The sequence below is a fragment of the Seriola lalandi genome, unplaced genomic scaffold, assembly GCF_002814215.2.
Source record: "Seriola lalandi dorsalis isolate HSWRI2012SDOR001 ecotype SW California unplaced genomic scaffold, Sedor1 jcf7180002054573, whole genome shotgun sequence".
Classification (NCBI taxonomy): Eukaryota; Metazoa; Chordata; class Actinopteri; order Carangiformes; family Carangidae; genus Seriola; species Seriola lalandi.
In genome coordinates, this window is record NW_019525126.1 from 922,966 (window position 1) to 946,712 (window position 23,747).

Consider the following 23,747-nt stretch of genomic DNA (forward strand, 5'->3'; position numbering starts at 1 on the left):
ACAAATTTTATTTTAGTTAAAGTAATACGGTGTACAGTGTTCAATAACTGTGGACTGTGCTTGCTAGTTGCAATTGAATTCAAAAACTACATTTCTGTTTCTCATCTGTTTTCGTTTAAACACTATGAGTCGAGAAACACACATATAAACACACATTACAAGCACTTAGTAGAACTGTGGGAGCCATAGTATGAAGTTGTTAGATTAATTCATTTATTTTAAACTTAACTTAAAGTTTAATTTACCGTACACAGTCGTTATTAATCGCCGACTATGCACGTTATTTGAGATCAACTGTCATGTTTGACTGGGGACAGGAGCACTTTCTTGGCTTGACAGTGACTGTAACGTCCACAAATGTCCCGTCACTACGTGGATGCAGCGCAAAACTTGGTCAGGCTGACAAATGAGTGCTGCCCGCTAGTGCGCATGCTCTATGCTCTGTTGCTACTCAGTTGTTGTAGTTACCAGGAAGATTAACCGCGATGATCGACTGGCCCTGGTGATACCTACCTAGCTAGCTGACTGTTAGCAGTCTCCATAGAAATATAAGGCAAGTTCATTTCGATGTGTGTTTATATGGCATTATAAAAACGTCTACTTAATTGGTCTGCAACTAGGCAGACTTTACCTTGTTAGCTTCCTGTACCTAACGTAGCATGTCAAAAACCTAAGTCTTATTTAGCTAATAACGCTTGTTGGGCTTTCAGCCTAGGTTTAATCTTAACGTTTTACATCCATGCTATTGTAACGTTAACAAATATAATTTAACTGCCCGTTAGATCAGACAGCAGCTGTTCTTAGCTAATTGTGTGCTAATTGTCAACCACTGTTCTAGGACCGTACCAGTGTTACAGTCTTTAAAGAGCAAGCCGTAGTAATGTGATTGTTAGTTATTATATTATTTTGCATCAAAGGACTGGCGCTTATATGAGCTGAGCTGATCATTGGCTGATGTTTTTGCAGTTGGAGGTATTAGATGCCATGGTAAAACCTAAACACTTCATCTCAGGAAGATTTCACCGGGCAGCTCCTCCCCTTTTACTGTGAAGATGCCAGCTGTGACCCGGGATAAGGAGGACTCTGAATCCTCCTCAGAAGACGAGCAAGAGTAAGTACAAGTTTACAGTTGTTCAGATTACTGTGTCTACTGTAGAATCACATGACAGTGACTGTGATCTAGTGCAGTCAGCTCCAGCTATATGCTGTTCAAGATCAGTAGTGCAAAAATGCCTCAATATCCTCCACTCACATGAAAAGATCAAATGCCTCTAACCTTGAAGTTAAATGAGAAACTCAACTCTGAGCATTTAATCACTCTATTGTCTCTATTGTATAGCACATGGAAATACGAAATCACAGCAGAGTCACTTCAGTGCTGAATTGCCATTTCTTTAACCTTTGATTATTTGTTACTACACTCTAATGTCTATGTATTATTTATCAATCTAGTACATTACAATTGCTTAAAAATATGGCGATGTGGGCAGTGATTCAGAGGTCAGGAACCAGACTTCACTCATGATACCATAAAAAAAGTTTCTTGGGCTGCTATTATATTTATAACAGATTCTTAAAAATACTGAATATTGCTTTATATGTTATTGTGAGTCTTTTCTCTTTCAAAACAGATTCCTTACTTAATATAATGTGCACTGTCCTCATAACTGTGAAATAGTCAGTTATTAACTATAGGGATGAGATGAGTAGGATGGTGTCCCTGCAGCATGTGGACTTGTCTTTCTGAATTAAGCAGGTCTCTTTAGTGTCAGTTAGGTTCTTAGCCTACTGATCCTCCTGGTGTACCTCACGAGATTTATCCCTAAATACAGTATTAATGTGACAACATGCTGGACCAGAAGCATTTGCAATTTTTTCCCCCTCTCTACTATGGTCATCGTCATTACAGTTTGCTATAATTTATTGAATGTGTAAAGTAATCTATGCAGCATGACAGAAGATGTCCTGAGCCTTGTTTAATGATTTATGCCAAATACATTTAGACAAAATGAAGACTTGAGGTATCTTTCATTCTGCATAATTGATGGCCTTTAAACTGAATGAGAAAGAACAGCATCTAGCTTTAGATCATTGTTGTCGACAGTTGTTATTTGTTATCTTGCCGGTGCCAGCTAATTCCCTCTTAAGCTTTACTTAGTCATACCTTGCTAAGAGCCACTGTGCCTGCTTTCAGGTTAATTTCCATCTCCTGAATTAGTTTGGATTTCTTAGTATTAGCGTTTAACCTCTAGGTGACCAGTGCTGTTTTACTGATGGGACAGTTATTATTATTAACACATGTAATGATCACGCACAAAAAAATCCTCTGAAACACACGTCTTGCATTGCAATAGTTAGACTAATTTTTCTCCTGGGATGTAGTTAAACTGGGACTGTTCACCCTTTCCCATTTGAACACACACTTGATTTCAGCCAGTTTGAGCTGTTCTGCTCAACTCGTCACTTTATTTATCAGGAGCAGTCGATAATATTTTGCATTGATGTGTTGTAAAAGTGCTCGAAATGGCCAACTAACTTCCACTGTGACAACAGACAACGCTAAATAATGCAAAGGACGACAAAGTATAGTATTACAGGCAAATACAAGAGGCACATAGACATCAAGGCAAGCCATGAAAGTGCGTATACAGTAGGAAACATACATGGCACAAGACTTGAACTCAGCTTTTTATTGTATTTGATGAATCAAAAATAGAATGAATAACATAATCAAATATAACATATAAATTTCATATAGGCTTAACAAACAGTGATAGACAGGTCAGGGTTAAGAGTATTATTAAATGTGATATTGGCATTGTTGTACTTACTCAGTAAGTATTAGAGGAGCGAGACCTGAACGTGTTTATAAAAGTATTTATTTAGCTGCATGTTCAACCAAATATTTGCAACTGAAAAGATCACATTTGCCAAAATATCACAGTGATTGTAACAATTTTAGCTTTAGTCCAAGATCTTCAGCATCTTGTGTTTATAGTATCTCACTAGTCTTGATGCTGGTTTATGTTCAGAATAAATAGCGTTCTTAAATAGGATTAAAATATCTTATTTAATGGTGTGCAATCAAGTTACCACAGTGGAAAAGATATCTGCTGCATTGTCTGACATACCTGGATACTTAAGCGAGGGGCAGCAAATGTTTACATGCCTCCCTCCTTATCAAGACCGGCTGTGCATGATTGAGGTCTGCTCCATCATCGTGCTACCTTATCTTATTTGTAGCTTTAAGCAGGCTGTGTCTGGTAGTATCAGATAGTCTGCAGTTTTACAAGGGTGTTTGTTAGTATAGTGTATGGATTTGTTATTGCCCAGCACCTCCTGAAACTGTGTGTGGTTCTGTCTTTATCTGCCGGACTGAAATAAACACCGTGTCAGGATACATTCCCTCAGCATTAGGTAAGCTACCCGTATAGGCAAGTTCACATCATCAGGGAATGAACGCCGAAGATTATGGGCAGTGAAATGAACCCTGGAGTGCATCTCCATGACATTTTTACTGAGAATGTGTGTGTGCTGTGTATATCTACAGATCATTTGAAATCGGAGTGGGTTGGTTTGATTTGAAAACATCTCAAACATCTGCCTCTTGCTAAGTTATTAATCTTTGTCTCATCTAACTGTTTGTCCACCAGTGACCATCCTTGCATCGCATGGAGCGGCCTTAGCAAGACCATCCCAGTTCTCTTGTTCGTCCCTGAAGCAGTTGTTTCAAAAGATGGGAATATCTGCTGTGTTGGAGGTACACTTCCATTTGTTGAAGCAACAAAATAACTTTGAATGAGAAAAGTAATAATATAATAAAGTTTTGGCGCTTTTAATTAGTTAGACACTAAGAATATTTTATTGTCTAAAATCTGTTTCATTTGCGTAGAGCGATACAATATGGCCTTCAAAATTGTGCGCACAGAGAGCCGTCTGGTACGAGGAATACTCACCAATCATGGATTCCATGAGGTAATGTTCTTCACTAAATCATGCAAATTTAAAAGATTAGCCTAAATCTTGCAAAAATGAATTGTTTTTTTTGTTGGTTTTTTTTTCAGAAGCACGCGTTATTTATGCACATGCTCTGCTGTGTAGGATAAGGGATAGTAGGGCTGTTTTTCCTCCTTTGACTGATAATACCGTTGTCAAAGCCTGGGAATGCACTCATGGAAAAAACACAAAATGACCTCAAGAGCATTAATCCTGTTTCACGAGGGCACACAATCCCCATTATTACTCTTTCCAAGCAGTTACAATTAATTCCCTTTTTATTTCATTTCAATGCTTCTTGACTCCCGCTAACCCATCATCAAAGGCAGACGAGTGTCTACCACAGCCTCCACAGAGCCAAACTTTAATAAGCCTTTATTGCAAACATCTGCCTCTTCCCTAGACGCTGAATGAACGGTCATGTGAATTCTGCCTCCTAACGCATTGTTGGAATAAAACAAAACAAAACAGATAACATAATATGATGGTGATGAAAATCTCTGAGTTGGCCTTCCTTTTGAGAAACCGTCTAAAAAGCCGGCTGTCTCCCTCCAGGTTCGTGGTAGAGTGTGATCTGCTTCTTAGATTTAATCTAATCGAGCTGTCATATGCCATGGACATCAGAACATAATACTGCTGTTGGTGACTGGAAACTGAACCGAGCTCAATTAGTGTAGAACATCAATTGCTAAACTTGGTTTTACACTTACGTAATATCAATTTTTTAAAATGATCCTTTGACAAAGGTTGTTTGCTCTGCGTGTGCTGAATCTAAGTTACTTATCCCAGAGCCTGTCAGTTGAATTTAATCAGTGTCTCTCTTTCTCAGGTTCACCCAAACAGTAATGACTTTAACCTCATGTGGACCGGATCTCACCTCAAGCCTTACCTACTACGAAGCCTTCAAGACTTCCAGAAGGTCAACCACTTTCCCAGGTATAATAGAGTGCTCAAATGTATGAGTGTGTTGCCTCTGTTTTCTGTGTTATAAATATTACCACTGAGCCATTCTAAGCCCTTCAGTTCAGGCAGTGTGTTTGTTGGCTTCCACCGCAAAGTGCATTTAGTTTGGACTGGTGCCTCTCTTAAACATGAAATGAATCATACTGTCAGGCAGAGGGCGTTCTGTAACTGTTATGTATTCATGTATTTTTGTTCTGTCAGTGTCAAAGCTGGCGACTGTAGTGCTGGAGCGTTTGAAACTGGAAGTTCTGCTTATTTCCAGGTCCTATGAATTGACGAGAAAAGACCGTCTCTATAAAAACATCCAGCGAATGCAGCAGACTCATGGCTTCAAAAACTTCCATATCGTTCCTCAGACCTTTGTGCTTCCGTCTGAGTACCAGGAATTCTGCAGTAAGATAACCCCCATCTCACTCTGTTGGTCTAAGTATAGCTATACTTAGGATATGATTTCATGTAAACTGTAAGTCATTTCAAATCTCAACCTCTCTTTGTGTGTTTTTCTGCCTCAATCTCAGATTGTTTTGCCAAGGACAAGGGCCCATGGATTATTAAACCAGTAGCATCTTCAAGAGGACGAGGCATCTACTTGGTCAGCAATGTGAGTGGTTGTAGTTATTCTGTAATACACTCTAATATTCTCAATATTTATTAGTTCCCAACCTTTGTGACTCCTTAAAAATGAAACTATGTCCGCTTGTGCGTCTTCATCACAGCTTATGTCCTCAGTGTGGATACAGGTTCTGTGCTGTGCTTTTTTTTTCTTCTCAGATTGTTTGGTTTGAAGGATTTTGGAGACCTGTAAAGATGAAAGTGAGGCTGCAACCAAAGCCCAAGATGAATTTTTTAAATAGCTTGTTTTTTTCTGAAACCCAAACTCTGATTATGTAACAGAGAAAAACAGCAAATTTGAGATCACATTTTAGAGGCTGGATGTAGAGAATGTTTGTCATTTTTGCTTAAAAATTGTCTTAAATGATTAATAATAAATGATAAATTAACTTTGTCTGGAGTTTGGAGCCTCGTGTGCTGATGAAGGCCAAAAGACTTGGTTGAAAGCTGTGCAAAAACCAATCAAGTTAGCTGACCTTGTGATAAGAATTATTTTGTCTAAATTTAGTTGATTTTATTTGCAAGTTCTCTTTTTTCTTGTGAAACTTTTCCAAGATCGACGTGTGTTTGTATGGATTGCAAATTGACTAATTTAAAAGCTGCTGATTTTTGTGTGTTTATTTATGTCACTTTGTTTATAGTAGGTAAAACAGTACTGAATGAGAGGGACTGAAACAACACATTCTCTTCCTTTGTTTAATGTCACATGCATGATGATGATGATGATGATGATGATGATGATACATAAGTGGAGGTTTAAACCAAGTTCTGGCACTGTTTTGCATGTGAAACCTGTATGAGTAAAGCTGTGTGTAAAGGAATAGTTCCACATTTTGGGTAATAAGCTTGTTTGTGTTTTTGCTGATAATGACGAGGGAGGATTGATACTGCTCATATGTTTTTAGGATTACTATGAAGCTACAGCCAGCTGACGTTTAGCTTAAGTTACCGCAGATTGGACACACAGGAAGCAGCTAAACTAACCAAATATTACTACAGCTCCTCTGTTTGTGTGTGAAGTTCTTTCTAAGTTCCTTTTTATTCAGATGCAAGACAGTTTCACATTAATGGCAAACGTAGTGGGAGTCAACTGTAAACATACTGACTTAAAAATACTGTGTGAACTGAAACAGCCAGCTGGCTGGATACAGCTGTCTTTGAAAAAAAGAAAAAACGTATCAACCAGTTTTTCAGGCATTAATAAACTTTGTGGAGTAAATCACACTCTTCCACAGCTTTTGGAGGAGCTCAACAAGGTTCTCACTCTTGGAAAACATATGCACGATTCTTCTTCTTCTCAGGCATTTTTATGAAACAGTGGAAAGAATGTCAGAGTGATATTTGGGGAGAAAAAAGAAATACGTTCATTTCTTTGGTTTAGGTTTTCTCTGAACTGTAGCCAGCACTGAGGTTAAACCCCCTCCCCCCCAATCTTTTCTCAACTTCGCCACCTGCAACACATTTCAACCTCATAAATGACCCCTCTCTCACCACCAGATTGTGTTTTTATAGGCTGTTATTGAAGGTTGACCTTCAATGGCCAGTGTCATTGCAGTCTCCAACTTTTCTCGATCAGATCATTCTTTGATGTTCATAGTTAACAGCAGTTTTATATCACTTATTTGGACTTCAGTATATTAACACTGCTCTGTAGTTATTAACTTGTAGCATTGTAGTTTTAAAACTGTTAAAATCATGATGGAATACTTGCCTCTTCTTCTTTGTGTGCTCATTATATTTTATTTGATGTGTTCTGTTTGTCATCTACAGCCAAATCAGATTTCAATGGATGAAAACATCTTGGTGTCTCGTTACATTAATAACCCACTACTGATAGATGGTGAGCTGCTACACACACAGTTTCCTGAATATTTGAAGGACATTTTGGCAAATTTGAACTGACAAATCTCTTTTTGTTTTGTTTCCAGAGTTCAAGTTTGACGTACGGTTGTACGTGCTGGTAACATCATACGACCCCCTCATTGTCTATGTGTATGAGGAAGGCCTAGCAAGGTGAGTGTATGTGTGTTTTTGTAATGTTTGTGTGATTATTGGTATGATTATTAGCTGACAAATCAGTATTCATTGACCGTCTTCTACAATACATTCGATATTTTACAACAAATACACATTAAAAGGCCCCTAATAGAGTACTGACTTCTGCAAATTACAACATTTAAACTCCTCTGTCAGCATTTAAAAAGATCAACCCCAAAGTCTACTCAAGAGGGCCTTCTCTTTCACATAATTTCATCTTAATTCATCCTGAACCTCTTGAAATATCTTACTTAAAAACAAATTAAAGACAAACTAGGGAAAAAATAGACCTGGTGTACAATGCTGAATATTAGATTTATCAAAACACTTACACTTAGACATGGATATTAAATCCTTATTAAAAATGCTCACAGTACCAAGTCTTTGTGGAGTAAGCTGTGCGTGCTGACACAAAATGCATTCATTGACCACTTCTTTGAAAACTTTGGAGTTCTTATCTCACTCAGACTCTACCAGTTAGAGAAGCAGACAACTTGAGGTGTGGTGTAGATGAGAGGATGAGATAATGTCTGTAATACTGCAAAACATCCAATTTATTCCAACAACACAAATTGTAGAGCATCCCGTGCACTAAGAAGACACACTGTGCTTGTTTTATAATGGGAGGTTAGATGAAGTAGAAAATCACAGACTTTTTCAGGGGGTGTTGTGTTAATGAGTGACAAAACTTTCCAGTTGTGAATAAAATTTTGCATGTGTCCTAAGAGAATCAGTTGATTTTGAGGCCGGTGTGATGTGTTTTGGTAGTTTTATTATCATTTTGGAGGTGAGATGTCGGGTCAAACTGCATTTTGGTAGAGTTTTAATAAAGTTTACTAAGTACTGAGAAATGCATGTACCGAATAGACATCATATGCAGCACATTCACTGATACTCTCTCAGTGACCAGAAGAGGGCAGCCTCAACTTTCCAGACCAACTGCAGTGTAGAGTTTATAGTGGTGGTGACTTTGAAACAAAGCGCTCTATTGTTCCAGCTGTAAGATGATGTGCTCATTAAATGTTGCTGATTGTGTCATTGTTCAAAGATCATATCTTATGATTACTTCGTGTAAACACTCTGTATTTATTGGACATAGTTGGAGCAAGAAGGATTTATTAATCCAAGTACAGACTATCATCAGACACAGGTAGATAAGGAGAGGAGATGATTTATAGAACAACTGGCTTCACTTTGCTCTGATAGAGGTATGTGTTGGAATCAGAGTGCCACCACCCTGGCTTGATTACCAACTGGCAGCAATAAATCATGGCCAAATCCTGAATATCACTTTTATCTCCTGACATTCCTTCGGGGTTGTGTTGGTATTCAGGTACACAGTGCGTGCCAAGGAATTCTCATTATTGCACATGTGGCATCCACTCCTCTCAAACACTGCCAGAAACTAATCCCTGCTCAAAGTGCCCCTATTATTCAGTTAAGTGGCAGCCTCATGAATGTGGTCATTATGGCAGATAGATATGTAGTGAAACTGTTGGATGACAGCTTAAGGTTTTTTTTTTTCTCTCTTGTACAAATAAACCATGTGTGTGCACAGGTTTGCCACAGTAAAGTACGACCGGACTTCCAAGAACATTAAGAACACATTCATGCATCTCACCAACTACAGTGTGAACAAAAAGAGCAGCGATTATGTCAGGTAAGCCTCATCAGTGGTCAACATGAACTGAATGTGGAGCCGTTTTTATGGGAAGCCCGAGTGACTCATCTACTCATTATAACTTGAGCATTTGAAGTGCATTTCTTCCTTTTCAGCTGCGATGACCCTGAAGTTGAGGATTATGGGAACAAGTGGAGTATGAGTGCAGTGTTGAGGTATTTGAAGCAGGAGGGGAAGGACACCACATGTGAGTCAAACCTTCACCTTTTCCTTGTGCTTGTACTATCCATGCAAAGATGGTGGAAATAAAATGTACTCAGTTTGTAGTTCATTTCTCAACCCCTGCAAACAAAAGCATTCTTGCAGTGTTATACAGAAAAATGTAAATGAAGCTCCTTATTGTGTGTTTCAGTGCTGATGAGACAAATAGAAGATCTCATCGTCAAAGCTGTTGTGAGTGCTGAGCTACAGATAGCCACCGCCTGCAAGATGTTTGTTCCCCACAAGACAAACTGCTTTGGTAATCATTTCATATTCTTCTTAAAATGGTTTTTGGCAGTAAGAATACCAATCTAATCCAACAAACATGAACATGAAAACCCTGCTGTGTGTGTAATAGAAGCCAGTTTTGGTTATGGACAACAAGCTGTTCGGGACAACAAAGTGAAGCTCTTGAGTTCTGCAGCTTCACAAGAATTTCCTATGAATGGAAATCTAAACTCTGGACAAATTCCATTTTTGCTCACATTGCAGATACACTCACACATATTTAGTCATACACACTACCACACCCCTCACATTTCCTTTCAGTTTCAGATTCATTGTCCAGCAGTTCCTCCTTACTATTTCTCCACTGAGCTGTGCTGAGGCTGTAGACAGTCATTCCTCAGTGTGGAGTCTTCCTGTATGTTGCTGCCCTCTGACTGGCTGCCGGGTCGTGGAGGGCCTGTTGCCTGAAGCAGGAATTCGCTTCCTCTCCTCTGTTGCCATTCAGGTCTGCCTGATTTAGGCTGACTGTTTTCTTGGCTGCTCCTGCTTAGCAGCGGGCTCGTGTGAACTCCATTTTGGAGCCATTACCCATGTTAGTGTTGGCACTAATTGTCTGCGCTCTTTCTCTGTGTCTGGCAGTCTCTCTGAGATTTGGGGTTTGAAAGCGAGCACGTTGGCCGAGCCTCCCTCAGCACCGCTGTCTCTTTTTCACTCTCTTTTTCCTCTTCTCTGGCTGTTTCTGTTTGTTTATAATTCTCCCTCCCCTGCTCACTCTCTTTTTCACCTCTCAGATGTTAGAAAAATAAAGGGCTTTGCAGTTGTGACAGGCTTCTGTAGACATAATACACCCCACCCCCCGTATGGCCTGTATTGGGCACGTAGCAGCATCTCACACCATCAGACAGTCGCCCGCAAAAAGATGCTATCTGCATATGAGCATCACTCCTATGTTGAAAAACCACATTAACCCAGGGTATGAATGTTGACCATGCAGGTATTTACAGGGAAATGTGGCTTACCAAGTCTCAACCTGGCTTTCATAACACCTGAGGGATGTGAAGAAACAACCAGCTGACACATATCTTTGGTGTGGGAGTGAAAAACAGGAAGGGAAAAAAAAGTTTGCTCCTATTCTCATTCATTCTTTCACTCAGATACACCTGTATTTTGATTTTTTTTGTTTATACACATCCCCACAGAAGAAATTCACACATAGTTTGCATAAACAGACTCATCTGATATTGCTAACAGTAGATATACAGTATAGACATCAGAATGTAGAAGAAAAGGGGCAAAATATGGAATGAAACACAATCAGTCAAGCCTGCTGATGACTCTACACTGGAGCCATCTTTTTGTTGAAAATGTAATGTTGGCCTACATGTGCAGATCTGTAGGCAGATTGATGGGAAATATTCTCAGTAAATATACAATATATTATAAATTGTTCTTCTCTATGTCCAAATTTAATTTGAAATGAAGCATTTAACAACAAAATAATGACACATCTGTACTGAGTGATCTGTGTAGAAACGGTAGCCCTTTTTTTTTACATGGAAGCCTATGCAGACCTGTATAGACATAGATACTACCGATATCATTGTGTGGTTCAAAAGCAATTAGATCCCACACCTTTGACTAGATACATAATACACTGTGGTCTGCTGTGAACATGCCCATAATCTTACTTCAGCGGTATCAGTTTACTACTGAAGTTAATGTAATTTTGTTGTCTTCAGATGGCCCCAAGCAAGTTAATTACAGCATTCATAGTCTGTCTACAGGATTAAGTTTCCTAAGACAGACACTGACGGTTCCAGAGGACCACCCTCATCCTCCCTCTGTTGATCTGTCTCTCACGGTGTGGTCATGTTGCATGCAAACTCTTTGTGCGTGTGTGAGTATGTATGGGCAGTATGAATACAGAGACATGTCGGAACCAGTGTAGAGCTTGAGTTTTTACAAACACACAGGTCTGTCTGAGCTTGAGGGAGTCCAGTCTAGTGTCTTTGTGGTCTTTTACTTGTCTCTAAATAAAATGAAAATAAAACCCACCCAAACCACAAAGGAGTCATGTTCAGTCAGCCCCTTGTCAGATTCTTTCCTCTTGCACTTATCCTTACTTTCTCACTTCACAACCTACAATACACCAAGCCTTCATCCTGGGCCTGAACAGCTGCCTGTAATAGTAAACAGGTAAAGCGTCAGAACGCAGGGCAGCAAATACATGTGTGCCGGGGCAGTTAACGTGCTGATAAAAGCAGCCATTGTTTAGAGGTTTTATACAGTCTCTGGCTTGTCTGGAAGGGAGCCATGCAAGACCATAAAGCACATTATAATCTTAATTTACTGCAAATTGTTCCCTGCCATTTTAATGTCTATTAATGGCTTTAATACAATGTTTATTGTTTTCAAATGGGATTTCTTCCCTTTGCTTAAATTGTACTGCGTATCTAAATGGGCATATTGTAACAAAATCTTTTTATAGCTCTGTAATGTCTCATGTGGGAAGAAATAAAAACAACAGATTTTTCTTTTTACATTGGTAAGAAGTGTGTTTGAGTGTGTGTGTGTGTGTGTGTGTGTGTGTGTGTGTGTGTCTGTGGAGCGAAAATGCCACCCATACAGCTCCTTACCGCTGCTGTGTGATTAATGGACAGTCTTTTTGCTGAGGGATGCTGATTACGAGATGTTTTGACTAAGATCTGATTAGCCAAGCCAAAGGCCTATTTTATTACACACAAAACATTCCACTTACTGGTCCTGTGTTCCACTGAATGTCCCTCATTAAGTGCTGAGTGTGGTTGGATCCCCCGTCTGTGAACCACTCTCCCTGTTTTACATTTATCAGATACTCCCACACTTCTCCTCAGCTCAATGTTTGCATCCCTCTGTGATGACAGTGTGGCTGCTGTATAACTGAGTCTTTTTAAGAATGATTAATGGATTGGGTCTTGCTATCATAATAAGGCTATGGAGTGTTAACTGTATTCATTTAATTTGTTGTCCTCAGAGTGTTTTCATGATCGTGGCTCCGAGCTGCACCGCTGTGCTCCCTGCAACAGCTGAGAAACAGTTCAGCAGCAATAATTTATCTCAGAATGATGCAAGAGTAATTCAATTGTCCTCGCCTGTGAAGAAAACACACATGAAGGAAATACTTAATGTTGCTGTTGTTGTTGTGGGCCAACAGGCTGCATGGCCAGGGTGGGGAGATTATTGTTTTTGGGCGTTTGTCTCTTGTGGTGTAGTTTCCAGCAGCGCCCATCCAATAATAAAAAAAAATGTTCTTCATCATCCCTTTTCTCTGTCACACTTTTTCTCTCCCTCCCTCTTTAATGGGTGTGATGTGCATGTTCGCTGCCTCTCCTCTCCTTGTCTGTGATGCTTGTTGTGGGTTCTCTGCGGCGCATTTAACAGCGCTCCCCCGGCAGCGGTTGAGCCACAGAACAAACGTGTCTAGCAGCGAGCAGCTCTGCAGGCTCATGGGGCAGGAGCGGCGTCTGCTCCTAATTGGGGGAAAATGCGCAGCACATGGAGCCTACATGTCGGGGGCTGGTGAGGTGGTGTAACACCTCCCCATTTTCCCCTGTTGTTGTGGTGCCACTGATGAGGCACTGCAGGCTCAAACCCATTTATTCCAGTGCTATGTTCCCCAAGACTAATGCATAATGTTTTATGACACACACACTCTCCATCTCTCTTCTGTGTGTGTGTGTGTGTTTTTATACAAAAGTGGATAGAATGGGATAAGCCTGCAAGTGGAAAATAATATCTAAGTGCTCTGCTCTAAGTGAGCACTGTTTAGCAGTGGGGGTCCAGCCCATCCTGAGATGTTTAAGAAGTTAGATGGCAGTGGCAGCTTATGTTGCAGGTCTTGGCTCAGGGATGTATGGCAAACATTGTTCAGTTCCATCATGAAAATACAGTTTGCAGTTGTACCAATTTGGAGCTCATGGCACTACCACAGGTTGAACTCGCAAATAATGTAATATACAGTAGCCCAGTGAATTACGCAGAAGAAAATCCCTTTCGATTTTCTAAATACAGATAATGAAAACAGAAGTAAAGATGTGCTTTAAGGAAATGTTACAATCTTAAATAAAAACACGTGTATACAGCAGTGGTAGGTAAATAGTATTTACCGTATGAAAAATATTTGGCCCCCTGATTTGAAGTGAAAAGAAGTAAATATAAACCCCTGCAGCACACTGACATTGAAACTTTGCCTTTTTTCAAATATTAATGCACTGTTACTTATTATTTAATGAATTTAAAAAACAGGAAAAAATGAACTAATGTGGCGTGTGCAAAAGTGTGCCCTCGGATAAAATCCTAAAACAGTTATGAATAACAGTTTATATATACTACATAAAGTAATGTACAGCCTAATAACTTTGATCCATTCTGTTAATCTGGAACTGCTCAATGTTATTCAACCAAGTGCAATATCAAGCCACTGCATGCTGTCACGCTGGCTTTTGTATGCTTAACACAGGCATTGACCTGAGATCCTAGAACAAACAGTGCTGGTTATGGCAGCTTTGAAACTCCCAAGCCCCCTGGCCTATTCTCAACACAGTCTGTTCTTTTGAAGTGCCATTAGAAGGATTTTTCCTCTGGTTCTACGGCTGGGCTTTGCCCTATCCCTGTAAAATACTGCGGTTTCCCTGCACGCTGCTGCTGGGGCCAGCGGGTCGTTGGCTTATAGGGTGACACTCCCCAGAGCAGTGTGAGGGCTGTCACAGGGCACACAGGCAGACTCAATCACAGTGAGCCATATATCAGTCAGTGAAACAAGTGGGAAAATTGGGATTGATTGAACGAATTTTTACACGGGGAACTTCCTGACCACTTTGTTAAAGACTTTTATTGTGTCACTCAGTGCAAAGCTATTGGTGGAGTGAAATATATACAGTATATGGCTTTCTAATTCCCCAGATTTCTGCCATTTGGGACACACCATTACATTTCCAGCTTTATACTTCTGGAGTTCATAATTATTTCCCTAAATTTGGGCAAGACACTAACTTAATGAGGGTGGTTGGGCTTTTCCTGGTAACTGGTAGAGCGCCGTCCTTGTTAATATATAGTGACAATATGTAGACTACTTAACCTCCCTTGTAATGAGAAAATTATTGACTATATGTGTGAAAACATTCACAGCCATGGTTTGTTTTTGATCTTACATCTTACATAAGCAACTTCATGACAGATGAAATGTGTATGTACTTAGTTAATTTAATTGAGCCAATCCCTCAGTAGCAGGCTTTGGTGAATGTTTCTTTCTTGAGTGACTGGGTATATAACATGCGTGTAATCAGTAGCAGAAAGACATAGGCCCTGAAGCCAAATGCCACATAATGGGGCTATGATAAAACTCTGGAAAACGCTTGTGACTTTGATACCCTTCATCCTTTATTTTCAGGGAGCAGATCAGAGAGGTTTCTAATTCCACCGCTCTCTGCCGACTTCCCAGTTTGTGGTGAAAACCTTTTGATTCATTTTGTGTCTCCCTCTGCAGAGCTGTATGGTTTTGATGTGCTCATTGACTCCAACCTCAAACCGTGGTTGTTAGAGGTGAACCTTTCTCCCTCCCTGGCTTGGTGAGTGACACGGTCTCGAGTGTTTGATTCTTTCATTTGTTGTTTTAGGAGAATCTTTTACTGGGAATATTTATTTCACCCTATCAACTCAAACAGGTTTTTTTAGTATTTGTTTTTCTTCTGTAAAAAATGTAGGAAATGGCACTCACACTTAGTTTCTGAAAACAATCCGTCATGCTAGAGATGTAGCTAAATTTGTTTCTTCTACAAAAGCGTTTGGTGAGTTTAGCAGTTTAGTCAAAGTCAGACAACAAATCTGTATCCTCTTACAGTTGGCTCATTTGGTTCTACCCTGTGCATGTGAATGTGTTGCAATTTTTGTGTTTGTTTCTTTTTTGACATCCACTTATTTACAGCGATGCGCCCTTGGATCTGAAGATAAAGGCCAGCATGATTGCAGACATGTTTTCGCTTGTGGGTGAGTGCATGCTGAAACAATGACTAAATACAACCTCCCTCTGGTGCCAAGATGTTTGTACTTCATAGATATTCAGTATGTGTAAATTCAGCGCTTATACATCCTTCACACTTGTAAATGATATGCTGGTGAAACAAAATGGATCTAATAAGTAAGAAAGCTTCGAAACTCTAAGAACAGAAGGTGGCCTTATGCTTCTCCATGTGAAGTTACATTTGTTAACCATCGGATAATTAACAGAGCAGGGAAAACATTTGGTAAATACAGCACATTAAAAGTCATGGAAAAAATATTAGGATTACAGATTTTAAAGAGCCTACATTATAAAAAAATTCAAAATGCAGAATTCAACTGGAACATCTGGATATTAACAGCAGTCAACAACTTTAATAACATAGACTGACTAATATTCAGAGCTTCAAAACAATTTACACTGCCTATCAAGATGTTGTCAGATACTTAAAGCTAAATGTTTGGATTGCTCATACTTCAGATCGGAATGAAAAAATATTTTGCTTGAGGCGCAATTCAGATTTATTCATTGCAAAATTATATAATTGGGATAAATATGTTAATTTTGGAGAAGCTAATATAAAATCAAAAGTGCTGTAATTATGCTGTATTTTCTTCACCAGTCTCACTCCAAAGGCATAGATGCTAGTCGGCCGTTCCTGTTACCAGCAGGTTTCAAGCTGACGGAGACAGTCGTCTATTGTTTTAATGCTTAATGTTCTCCTGCATTCCTCTCGTAGAGTTTGCGCAAACCGACGAAAATAGCTGTTTGGCTTCATAATGGGAGCCGCAGTGTTGAGAGAATAAACCGCAGCCATCGTTAATTAACATTAAATGACTTGCGGACTAAATTGTCAACAGAGGCCTTAGTTGTTTTGAAGTCATTAAGCTCTTTTGAGAAACTGGATCCTACATGTCAAATAGAGCAATCTTTAGCATGAAGAAATAAAAGATACCTGGCCAAAGACAGAGATAAACACTGATTATACAGGAGTGTTTGCAGCAGGGAATGAGATGTGTCTCTGTTATGTCTCCTCCCTTTTTAATTATTGAAGTCTCATGCAGAAAAAGAGCTTACAATGTTTTGTGATATGTAAGTTAAAACCAACAAGAGTCTCATAACCTGACCACGACCACATACACAAGAGAGCTTGCCTTATCCTCATAGATTAGAGTTAAAAGTATTCACGTTGTAAAAAAGAGACAAATATTAGCCAAACTTCACATCTCCTGATTATTTAATTGAATCCTCTGCTTTATCCTTATTACCAATCACAGTAGACATGGAGCCCGCTGATTAGCTGGCAGCCATCGAAACTGGCACTCAAACATTAGGCCTATCTGTGGTCTCAGCCTAATGATATTAAAGGAATGGCTATTATGTGTGCGTGCCTGTGTGTGTGTGTGCACGTGCGTTCACACATACGTGCGTGTCTCGGCCTAGGCCATGCTGTGGCTTGAAACCCTCCCCTCCGGCTCATTAAATGAAAGAGTAGAATCATAAATTGCCAGTTATCTTTGGACTGAGACGTTACTGCGGGCCTGGGGAAAATGAGCAGTGGCATGTAAAACATAGCACATCTATTATGTACCAAACAAACTAAGTCGCTTTTGGCTGATAACACTTGGGCTGCATCCCAGACCTGTAAATAATGACAGCATTCCATTAGCATTCATTTTCCGCCTGTGTATAGCTGTCAGCTCCGTGTCGCCCATGTTTGTAATAATTGCTGTGTTTAGGCAAGAGCATGGCAGGGGCCTGATTGTTACCTGACGGCTTGGATCAGGTAGAACAAATAGCCTGGAGTTCCAAGCTGTCAATAGACATTATTCAACCCAAGTATAGCTGTAAGATACAACATAAACATACTGCGCTTCTGTAACATTTCACTTTACCATCGGTTAGCTTTGTGGAGTGTGGGAATGAATAAACAGAAGATCATAGATTTAAATCGTATTGACAGGGTGGGAACATCCGAGTGGGAAATGTGAATTACCAACATTTTTCCTCATCCCCCCTAACTACCACTGTGATGCACTTAAATGTAAATGTTTGGAGATTTATTAATCGAGAGTACAAAGACTACAAAGTTGAGGGAATAGGAAGGAAATATGTTTATTTTCTTCCTGGCGGCGAGACAACATAAATACCACTCTCATGTGCGTTGGTACCTGAGGCTGTAGCCAGCATTCAGTTAGCTTAGCTTAGCATAAAGACTCGACACAAGGGGAAACAGCTTGCTTGCATCTGTCCAATGGTAACCATCAAGCAGCAACTCTAAAGCTCAGTAATCAACATTTTTTCTGTTTTTTTGTACAATGGACAATAATTGAAGTATAAAAATGACCATTTGCTGTTTTACTTACTGCGCTGTGTTACGAGCTGTAAGTTCTCATTCTCCACTAGTCAACTAGCAAGCACTCAGAGACAAGTGACAGTCCAACACGTAACCCCCATGAAGAGCTGAATTGTTGTTTTTACACTTAAGGTTTTCATATGGACTAAACAAACATGATAGTATGTGTTAATTAATGAGCTTTAGAGGTGTCAGTAGGCAGATGTTTTTACTATTAGACAGAGCCAAGCTAACTGTTTGCTCCTTTTCCATTCTGTGTGATAAGCTAAGATAACCGGCTGCTGGCTGCAGTGTTATATGTAACAGTGAGATTGGTATCATTCTTCTCTTTAAGCTCTCAGCAAGAATGTGAATAAGCATATTTGCCAAACTATGCCTTCCAGCAAGGAACCCAGTCAGTGGTCCACATCACATTGAGGTTTTTGTTGTACTGGGCAGCAATCTGTCACTATATTAAAAAATTTCCTTGGTTTCTGCCTAAAAAGATGTGAAAGCAAATGTAACTTAGAATTAGCATGATATTCGTAAAGATCTTGAATCCCATGTAATTTATTGCCTCCGTGCCTCTCGTTTTGCTTTGGTTTCTTGCACAAACATTGAAGATCTGATGTAATATACAGTATGAAGGTCGTGGGAATGAACATATTTAAGACCTAATGTTATTCATATACCCCCTTATGACTCCTTTGTGCCTCTGCAGGCTTTGTGTGTCAGGACCCCCTGTCGAGACAGCCACGCTCTGACCGAGTCACCCTGGACCCAAGCCTGAAACATCCAGCAGCCCCAAGAACACAGGTACTGGAGTCTCACACACGCACGCACGCAGACACACACACACACACGGCAAAGAGCCAAGCCAAGTGTTGCACTCATTCACCCTTCCTTGTGAAACATTCTCATTCTTGTGTTCATCTCTGTTGCTTACAGTACATTCCTGCCACTGTCACTCTTTTCTTACCCTCATGGAAAATTCACTGTAATGCAAAACAACTGCTAATGTAATTACAGTGTTTGAGTGACATCAGTGTGTAAGTGCTACTCTCTGTGGCTTATTGTTTTATCACTTCTAATCAAGTGACTAATGCTCTCTCAAGGCCTTGTTGCCTAATGATGCCACAACAGCTAATGCACTTGGCTCCCTCCACTCGACTACTGCACCCAGATTTGGCGCAGGGTCTGCTGGAGGGAGATTACTAAATCAGACAGATTTCTGCTCCACCTTAGATTGTGTAAAGGATTTGTTTAGACATACACTAACAAAGTTTCATTGTTGCATGTTGATGTAGCATGCATGGTAATGCTGGTGCTCCCCCACAACTCACTGTCTTCACCCATTGTCTCTTAGAAACCTTTCTCTGCACCGACCACTGCACACAGCAGAGTGGTAAGTTGTCTTCAGACTCAGACATATTAATCTTCTTTTGCTTTGACCCTTTGCAATTCCCTGATGCCTGTTACATTGCCGGTAAGAAATTGCTTTCTGCTTTTTGCTCATTTGATTATGTGGCTCTACCGTCTTTCATAGTGGCAGACAGACGGCTTCTATCGATCCCTAATGCTTTATTTTAATAGAATTTTCATTACATTAGCAAAGTGGCCTTTTGTTAGTACACGACTGCTTCAAATGCTGCAGTGCACCACTTGACTCAAAAAGTCAGAAACTTTGCCGTACAGAAACTCGGTTACTCAGACCTAAATCTAAAACAAGCCCGACACTAAACCAGGGTTGTCACAGAGGCTGTTGAAGAACTCCAGGGGCCTACGGTGAACCTGTCCTCTCTCTTTACTTTGATTAGGGGCAGCAGTTGAGACTTTTTTCAGCGGGATTAGGCCTTGTCACTTTTTGGCTGCCTTTGTATCCCCCCAGCCGCGTCAGACAAATTAAACGTAATCCCCCTGCTATTTAGATGACAAATTCTGTATGTGATCCCGTGGGGTTGCGCCGTGCTGTCTGGCCCAAGTTCCAACCTGCATGCCAAAGTTGTCAATCACAGCCTGGTCGTGCATGCAGCGGGGAGACAGTTAGGAATGCCAGGGTATAACAAAATGCTCCATTTATGTGACAGGCAGAAAAGAAGAGAGGGTATTTTTTTGTTACTCAAGGTGCAGTTTGCACATTTTCCATTTATAAATGAGAATTATATTTGAAGAAGTTTGAAGATGTTAAACAGTTACATCTTTGCCAAAGATTTAAGACTGCTTTAAAAACCGCTGAACACAATTAAATTCCTTACAATTATGAAGCCACCCAGTTATTTTTCGTGAAGTATATGTGTTGGAAAGACGAATGGCGTCACATGGTGGGTATCAATATAGCATGATTTTGTCTCTACTCTTGTCCCCTGTAGCGACAGAGGCCTGCATCAGCCAGTAACACAGAAACAGAGGCATCAAAAGACCAACAAGGTGCTAAACACGGCCAAGGAGACAGCACCCTGAGCCTGACAGCTGAGGAGGTAATAACTGTGGTGTTTGACAGGACGTGTGTGATTCTGCTAAATTAAGACATTATAGGAACCTGAAAACTCTATTTAAAGCTGAGTCTATTTCAGAAAATTTCTTTTGTTTCTCACAAATATAGATCAAAGTGCTGAGGAAAATAAAGGAGGAATATGAGAGACGAGGAGGCTTCATTAGGATCTTTCCCACTGCAGAAACATGGGAGCTCTATGGGTAAGCTGAGCCAAGAAGGAGCGGACAGATCACTTGCAATCCCCAAGGGGTGCTTATCTATAATGTTATTAATATGTGTCCTCAAATGAGAGTAGACATTTAGGCTAAATGAATGCAATCAGTTCCTAAAGCCAGACCATGACTCCTCTTGACTGTGTCTAATTACTAACTACCAGACTAAGGTGTGGCTACAAATTTACTGACTTATTTGTTGTCAGAACGTATTTGTTGAACTCTGTGTATTGTGTTCCAAGGAAGCCTTATATCCCACAGTGAGTTACTGTCGAAATGGCATTGAAACTCCTATTAGAGAGGAAATCCCTTTTTGTGCTTACAACTCATATTCCTATATGAGCATATGTTGCTTGATTAGATCCACGGGTCTCTTAGCAGCAGGGATTTTGTGGCATTTTAAAAAGCATATTATTGAGCAGTCTGGGAAATTATTGGTGCGTTTAATAGCAGCTGCTTCCAGAGTAGCTATATCACAGAAGCCCCATTTTAACACATTTGCCGCAAAATAAGGTGGTCAAGGCTCAATGGGGCCGCTGCCTTTATGATTATTGTAATTTGCTCATTATCTTCTTCTCTCAGTGGATATCTGGAGTCCAAGACATCAATGAACTACATGTTGGCAAACAGACTTTTCCATGGAAGGTAAGCATTTCCATTGTGGTCGGGATTGGGGAATAAATCTCTCCATCAGTTTGTGGAAACGGTTGGATTCGAACGTGGCGTTTGTTTGGTCTTTCGATTGGATAGGTGAGGGGAACAGCTGAAAAGATGAAGCACAGTCAACTTTTCCAGCGCGCCCAATGTCTATGTGTCTATGTGGCATTGTGGTGTCGATTTGGGGGCGGGAGGGGGAAAGACAGTTACAGATGAACTGTGTCTTTTTATTGAACCACATTTTTGTTATTTTAATACAACATGCATTTATGTTATTTGAATCAGTACGGGCTTTCAAGTTTTAACCACAGCTTTGACTGTTGTGCAATATTGTCTGGAGATTTGGCCCCCAACTAAGCCCATCTATGATTTTTCCATATTCATTAGGAAGCCAGATTAGTGAGACGGTTGTTGCTACAGACCTCAGTTGCTTTTATTATTTGCCATTTATCCTCTCTCCTTTGGACCATCACTGTCTGTCATGTCAACTTCTGGACCAGCTACTCAACCACACTAATCTTTCTCAGAACTGGCTTCAGTTAAAATTTATAAGTATTGCTCTGCAAAGTACTTTGTAATTGTTGATGATATATGTATAAATCATTATTGTTGTTGTTATCACCACTGTGTTGACATTTCTTGTTCTGTCTCTCAGGAATGTGAATGGGAATGTGCAGCTGCAGGTGGACGCCGTCCATGGCTGTCACGTTGTCCAGTATGAGAGGAAGCTGCTGTCTCTTGAGGCACGTAAGAGGAGACAGCGCCACCTGACTCATCGCTCTGCTGCAGGGAAGAAAAAATCGGGTAGGCCTGATGTTTTCTGCCTCAGCTCAGGAAACTGCTTTTTTTTCTAAAACTGAGAAGAGTGTAGCTAAGTGGGACAACATTGCATGCTAATACACTTTTGGTTCCAATAAATAACTCCCCTGTGTCACGGTGAGGTTGGCCAAATATGACTCTGAATGAGTTCATTTCATTGCAGCAACAATAAAAAGCCTATTTTGAGTGTGTCCGTGTCTCTAATCCAAAATGCCAGTGATGCAACTGACATTTGTCTTTCCTTGCAATGCTGCATACCTCAGGGAAGGAATCCAAAGCCTCCCCGACTGAGAGCAGCAGTCAAGAGGGAGAGGAGTGCGCTCAGGAGGAAAGAGAGGAGGTGAAACAAGTTCTCAAGCCAGTCTCACACAAGGATTTGGTAGCAGAGCAGAGAAAACAAGTGGCCACACCACTGGAGTGCTGCCACGGTGAGGCTCTGTCCAGCTCAGAGGCAGCCACGCACAATGCCAGGCCCAGAGTCAACCTGCTCAACATCCTTCAGCAGGGCTGGGACCTCAGGTCAGTCTGTGTTCTGGGCTGCTGCTCAGGTTGGCTGCTGCTCTCATCTTCCTCCCTTACAGTATTTTCTTCTCCCTCACTTCCCTCTTTTAGAAGGAGAAATGCTTATGTTCCCAGCGAAGGAGATGAGAAGAGGTTCAGGCCTCCTTTGCCGCAATATTTAATTATTTCTAACCAACTAGTAAAAGAAATGGGTGATAAAACCTTTCAGTTCAGTACCAGTTAAAGCCACAGTCCTTAAAATGATAGACCTATATTCGCTAATGATTGGATAATAATTGACTGAGAAATAAAATGATACGCAAACAAAAATAATATTTTCCATTTTAACTTTTAATATATCCCTCAATTAAAATAAAAAGCTCTATACACTGTCAGACATACAGTACAGTATACTGTATATACTGCTACATGCAACCAAGACTGTGGTCTCCTGACGATTTTAAAAGTGTGCCTGAAATTATAATTTACGGAGGAATCACAATAACAAGTCTGAGTTTGTAGAAATTCCTCAGTGCTTGACGCAAGGAAATTATAGTACAGCATATCATTGTTTGTGTTTGACAGCTATTTCCAAAACCTTTTTTTTTTCCTTTTTTTCTTTTTTTTTCTTTTTTTTCTTTTTTTTTTTTTCGACTACAATGTTCTGATAGTTCTCTTTCCAGGTTCACCTGGGCCACGAAGACAGCTTATCATTTTGATGCCGGTGCAGAACAAGATACATTGTGTTTGAACAACTTCTGGCTGAAAGTGATACATATGTGTTTTTATTTTCTCTCTTTTGCTGGATGATATGTCAGCGAAATGGAATGAGTATAAATGCTTGTTCTTTCTGTTGTAACAGATGTATCACTGATTCCGACATAACAAAATAGTCTTTAATGTCAGTTTGAAGCGAACTGACAGAAGACCTAGTGGATAATCTTTGTCGTTGCGTCTTTTCTTTTCCATTGCTT

The 23,747-nt window shown here is 40.2% G+C and overlaps 1 protein-coding gene across 2 annotated transcripts in view; it reads left to right on the plus strand.

Annotated features, from left to right (window-relative positions):
• Positions 1 to 419: 419 nt before the first annotated feature.
• ttll5 (tubulin tyrosine ligase-like family, member 5) overlaps positions 420 to 23,747 on the plus strand; it is a 48,540-nt gene continuing 25,212 nt past the window's right edge. For both annotated transcript variants that reach the window (XM_023417199.2, XM_087176907.1), the window contains exons 1-21: positions 420 to 553; positions 967 to 1,111; positions 3,654 to 3,760; positions 3,893 to 3,975; positions 4,826 to 4,932; positions 5,222 to 5,352; positions 5,478 to 5,560; positions 7,342 to 7,411; positions 7,500 to 7,584; positions 9,167 to 9,268; positions 9,385 to 9,476; positions 9,642 to 9,749; positions 15,243 to 15,324; positions 15,681 to 15,742; positions 18,812 to 18,906; positions 19,457 to 19,495; positions 20,460 to 20,567; positions 20,693 to 20,784; positions 21,379 to 21,441; positions 22,109 to 22,257; positions 22,536 to 22,791. In XM_023417199.2, coding sequence (XP_023272967.1) covers positions 1,053 to 1,111; positions 3,654 to 3,760; positions 3,893 to 3,975; positions 4,826 to 4,932; positions 5,222 to 5,352; positions 5,478 to 5,560; positions 7,342 to 7,411; positions 7,500 to 7,584; positions 9,167 to 9,268; positions 9,385 to 9,476; positions 9,642 to 9,749; positions 15,243 to 15,324; positions 15,681 to 15,742; positions 18,812 to 18,906; positions 19,457 to 19,495; positions 20,460 to 20,567; positions 20,693 to 20,784; positions 21,379 to 21,441; positions 22,109 to 22,257; positions 22,536 to 22,791 — 1,973 coding nt within the window. In that variant the 5' untranslated portion in view covers positions 420 to 553; positions 967 to 1,052. The remainder of the gene's footprint in view (positions 554 to 966; positions 1,112 to 3,653; positions 3,761 to 3,892; positions 3,976 to 4,825; positions 4,933 to 5,221; positions 5,353 to 5,477; positions 5,561 to 7,341; positions 7,412 to 7,499; positions 7,585 to 9,166; positions 9,269 to 9,384; positions 9,477 to 9,641; positions 9,750 to 15,242; positions 15,325 to 15,680; positions 15,743 to 18,811; positions 18,907 to 19,456; positions 19,496 to 20,459; positions 20,568 to 20,692; positions 20,785 to 21,378; positions 21,442 to 22,108; positions 22,258 to 22,535; positions 22,792 to 23,747) is intronic.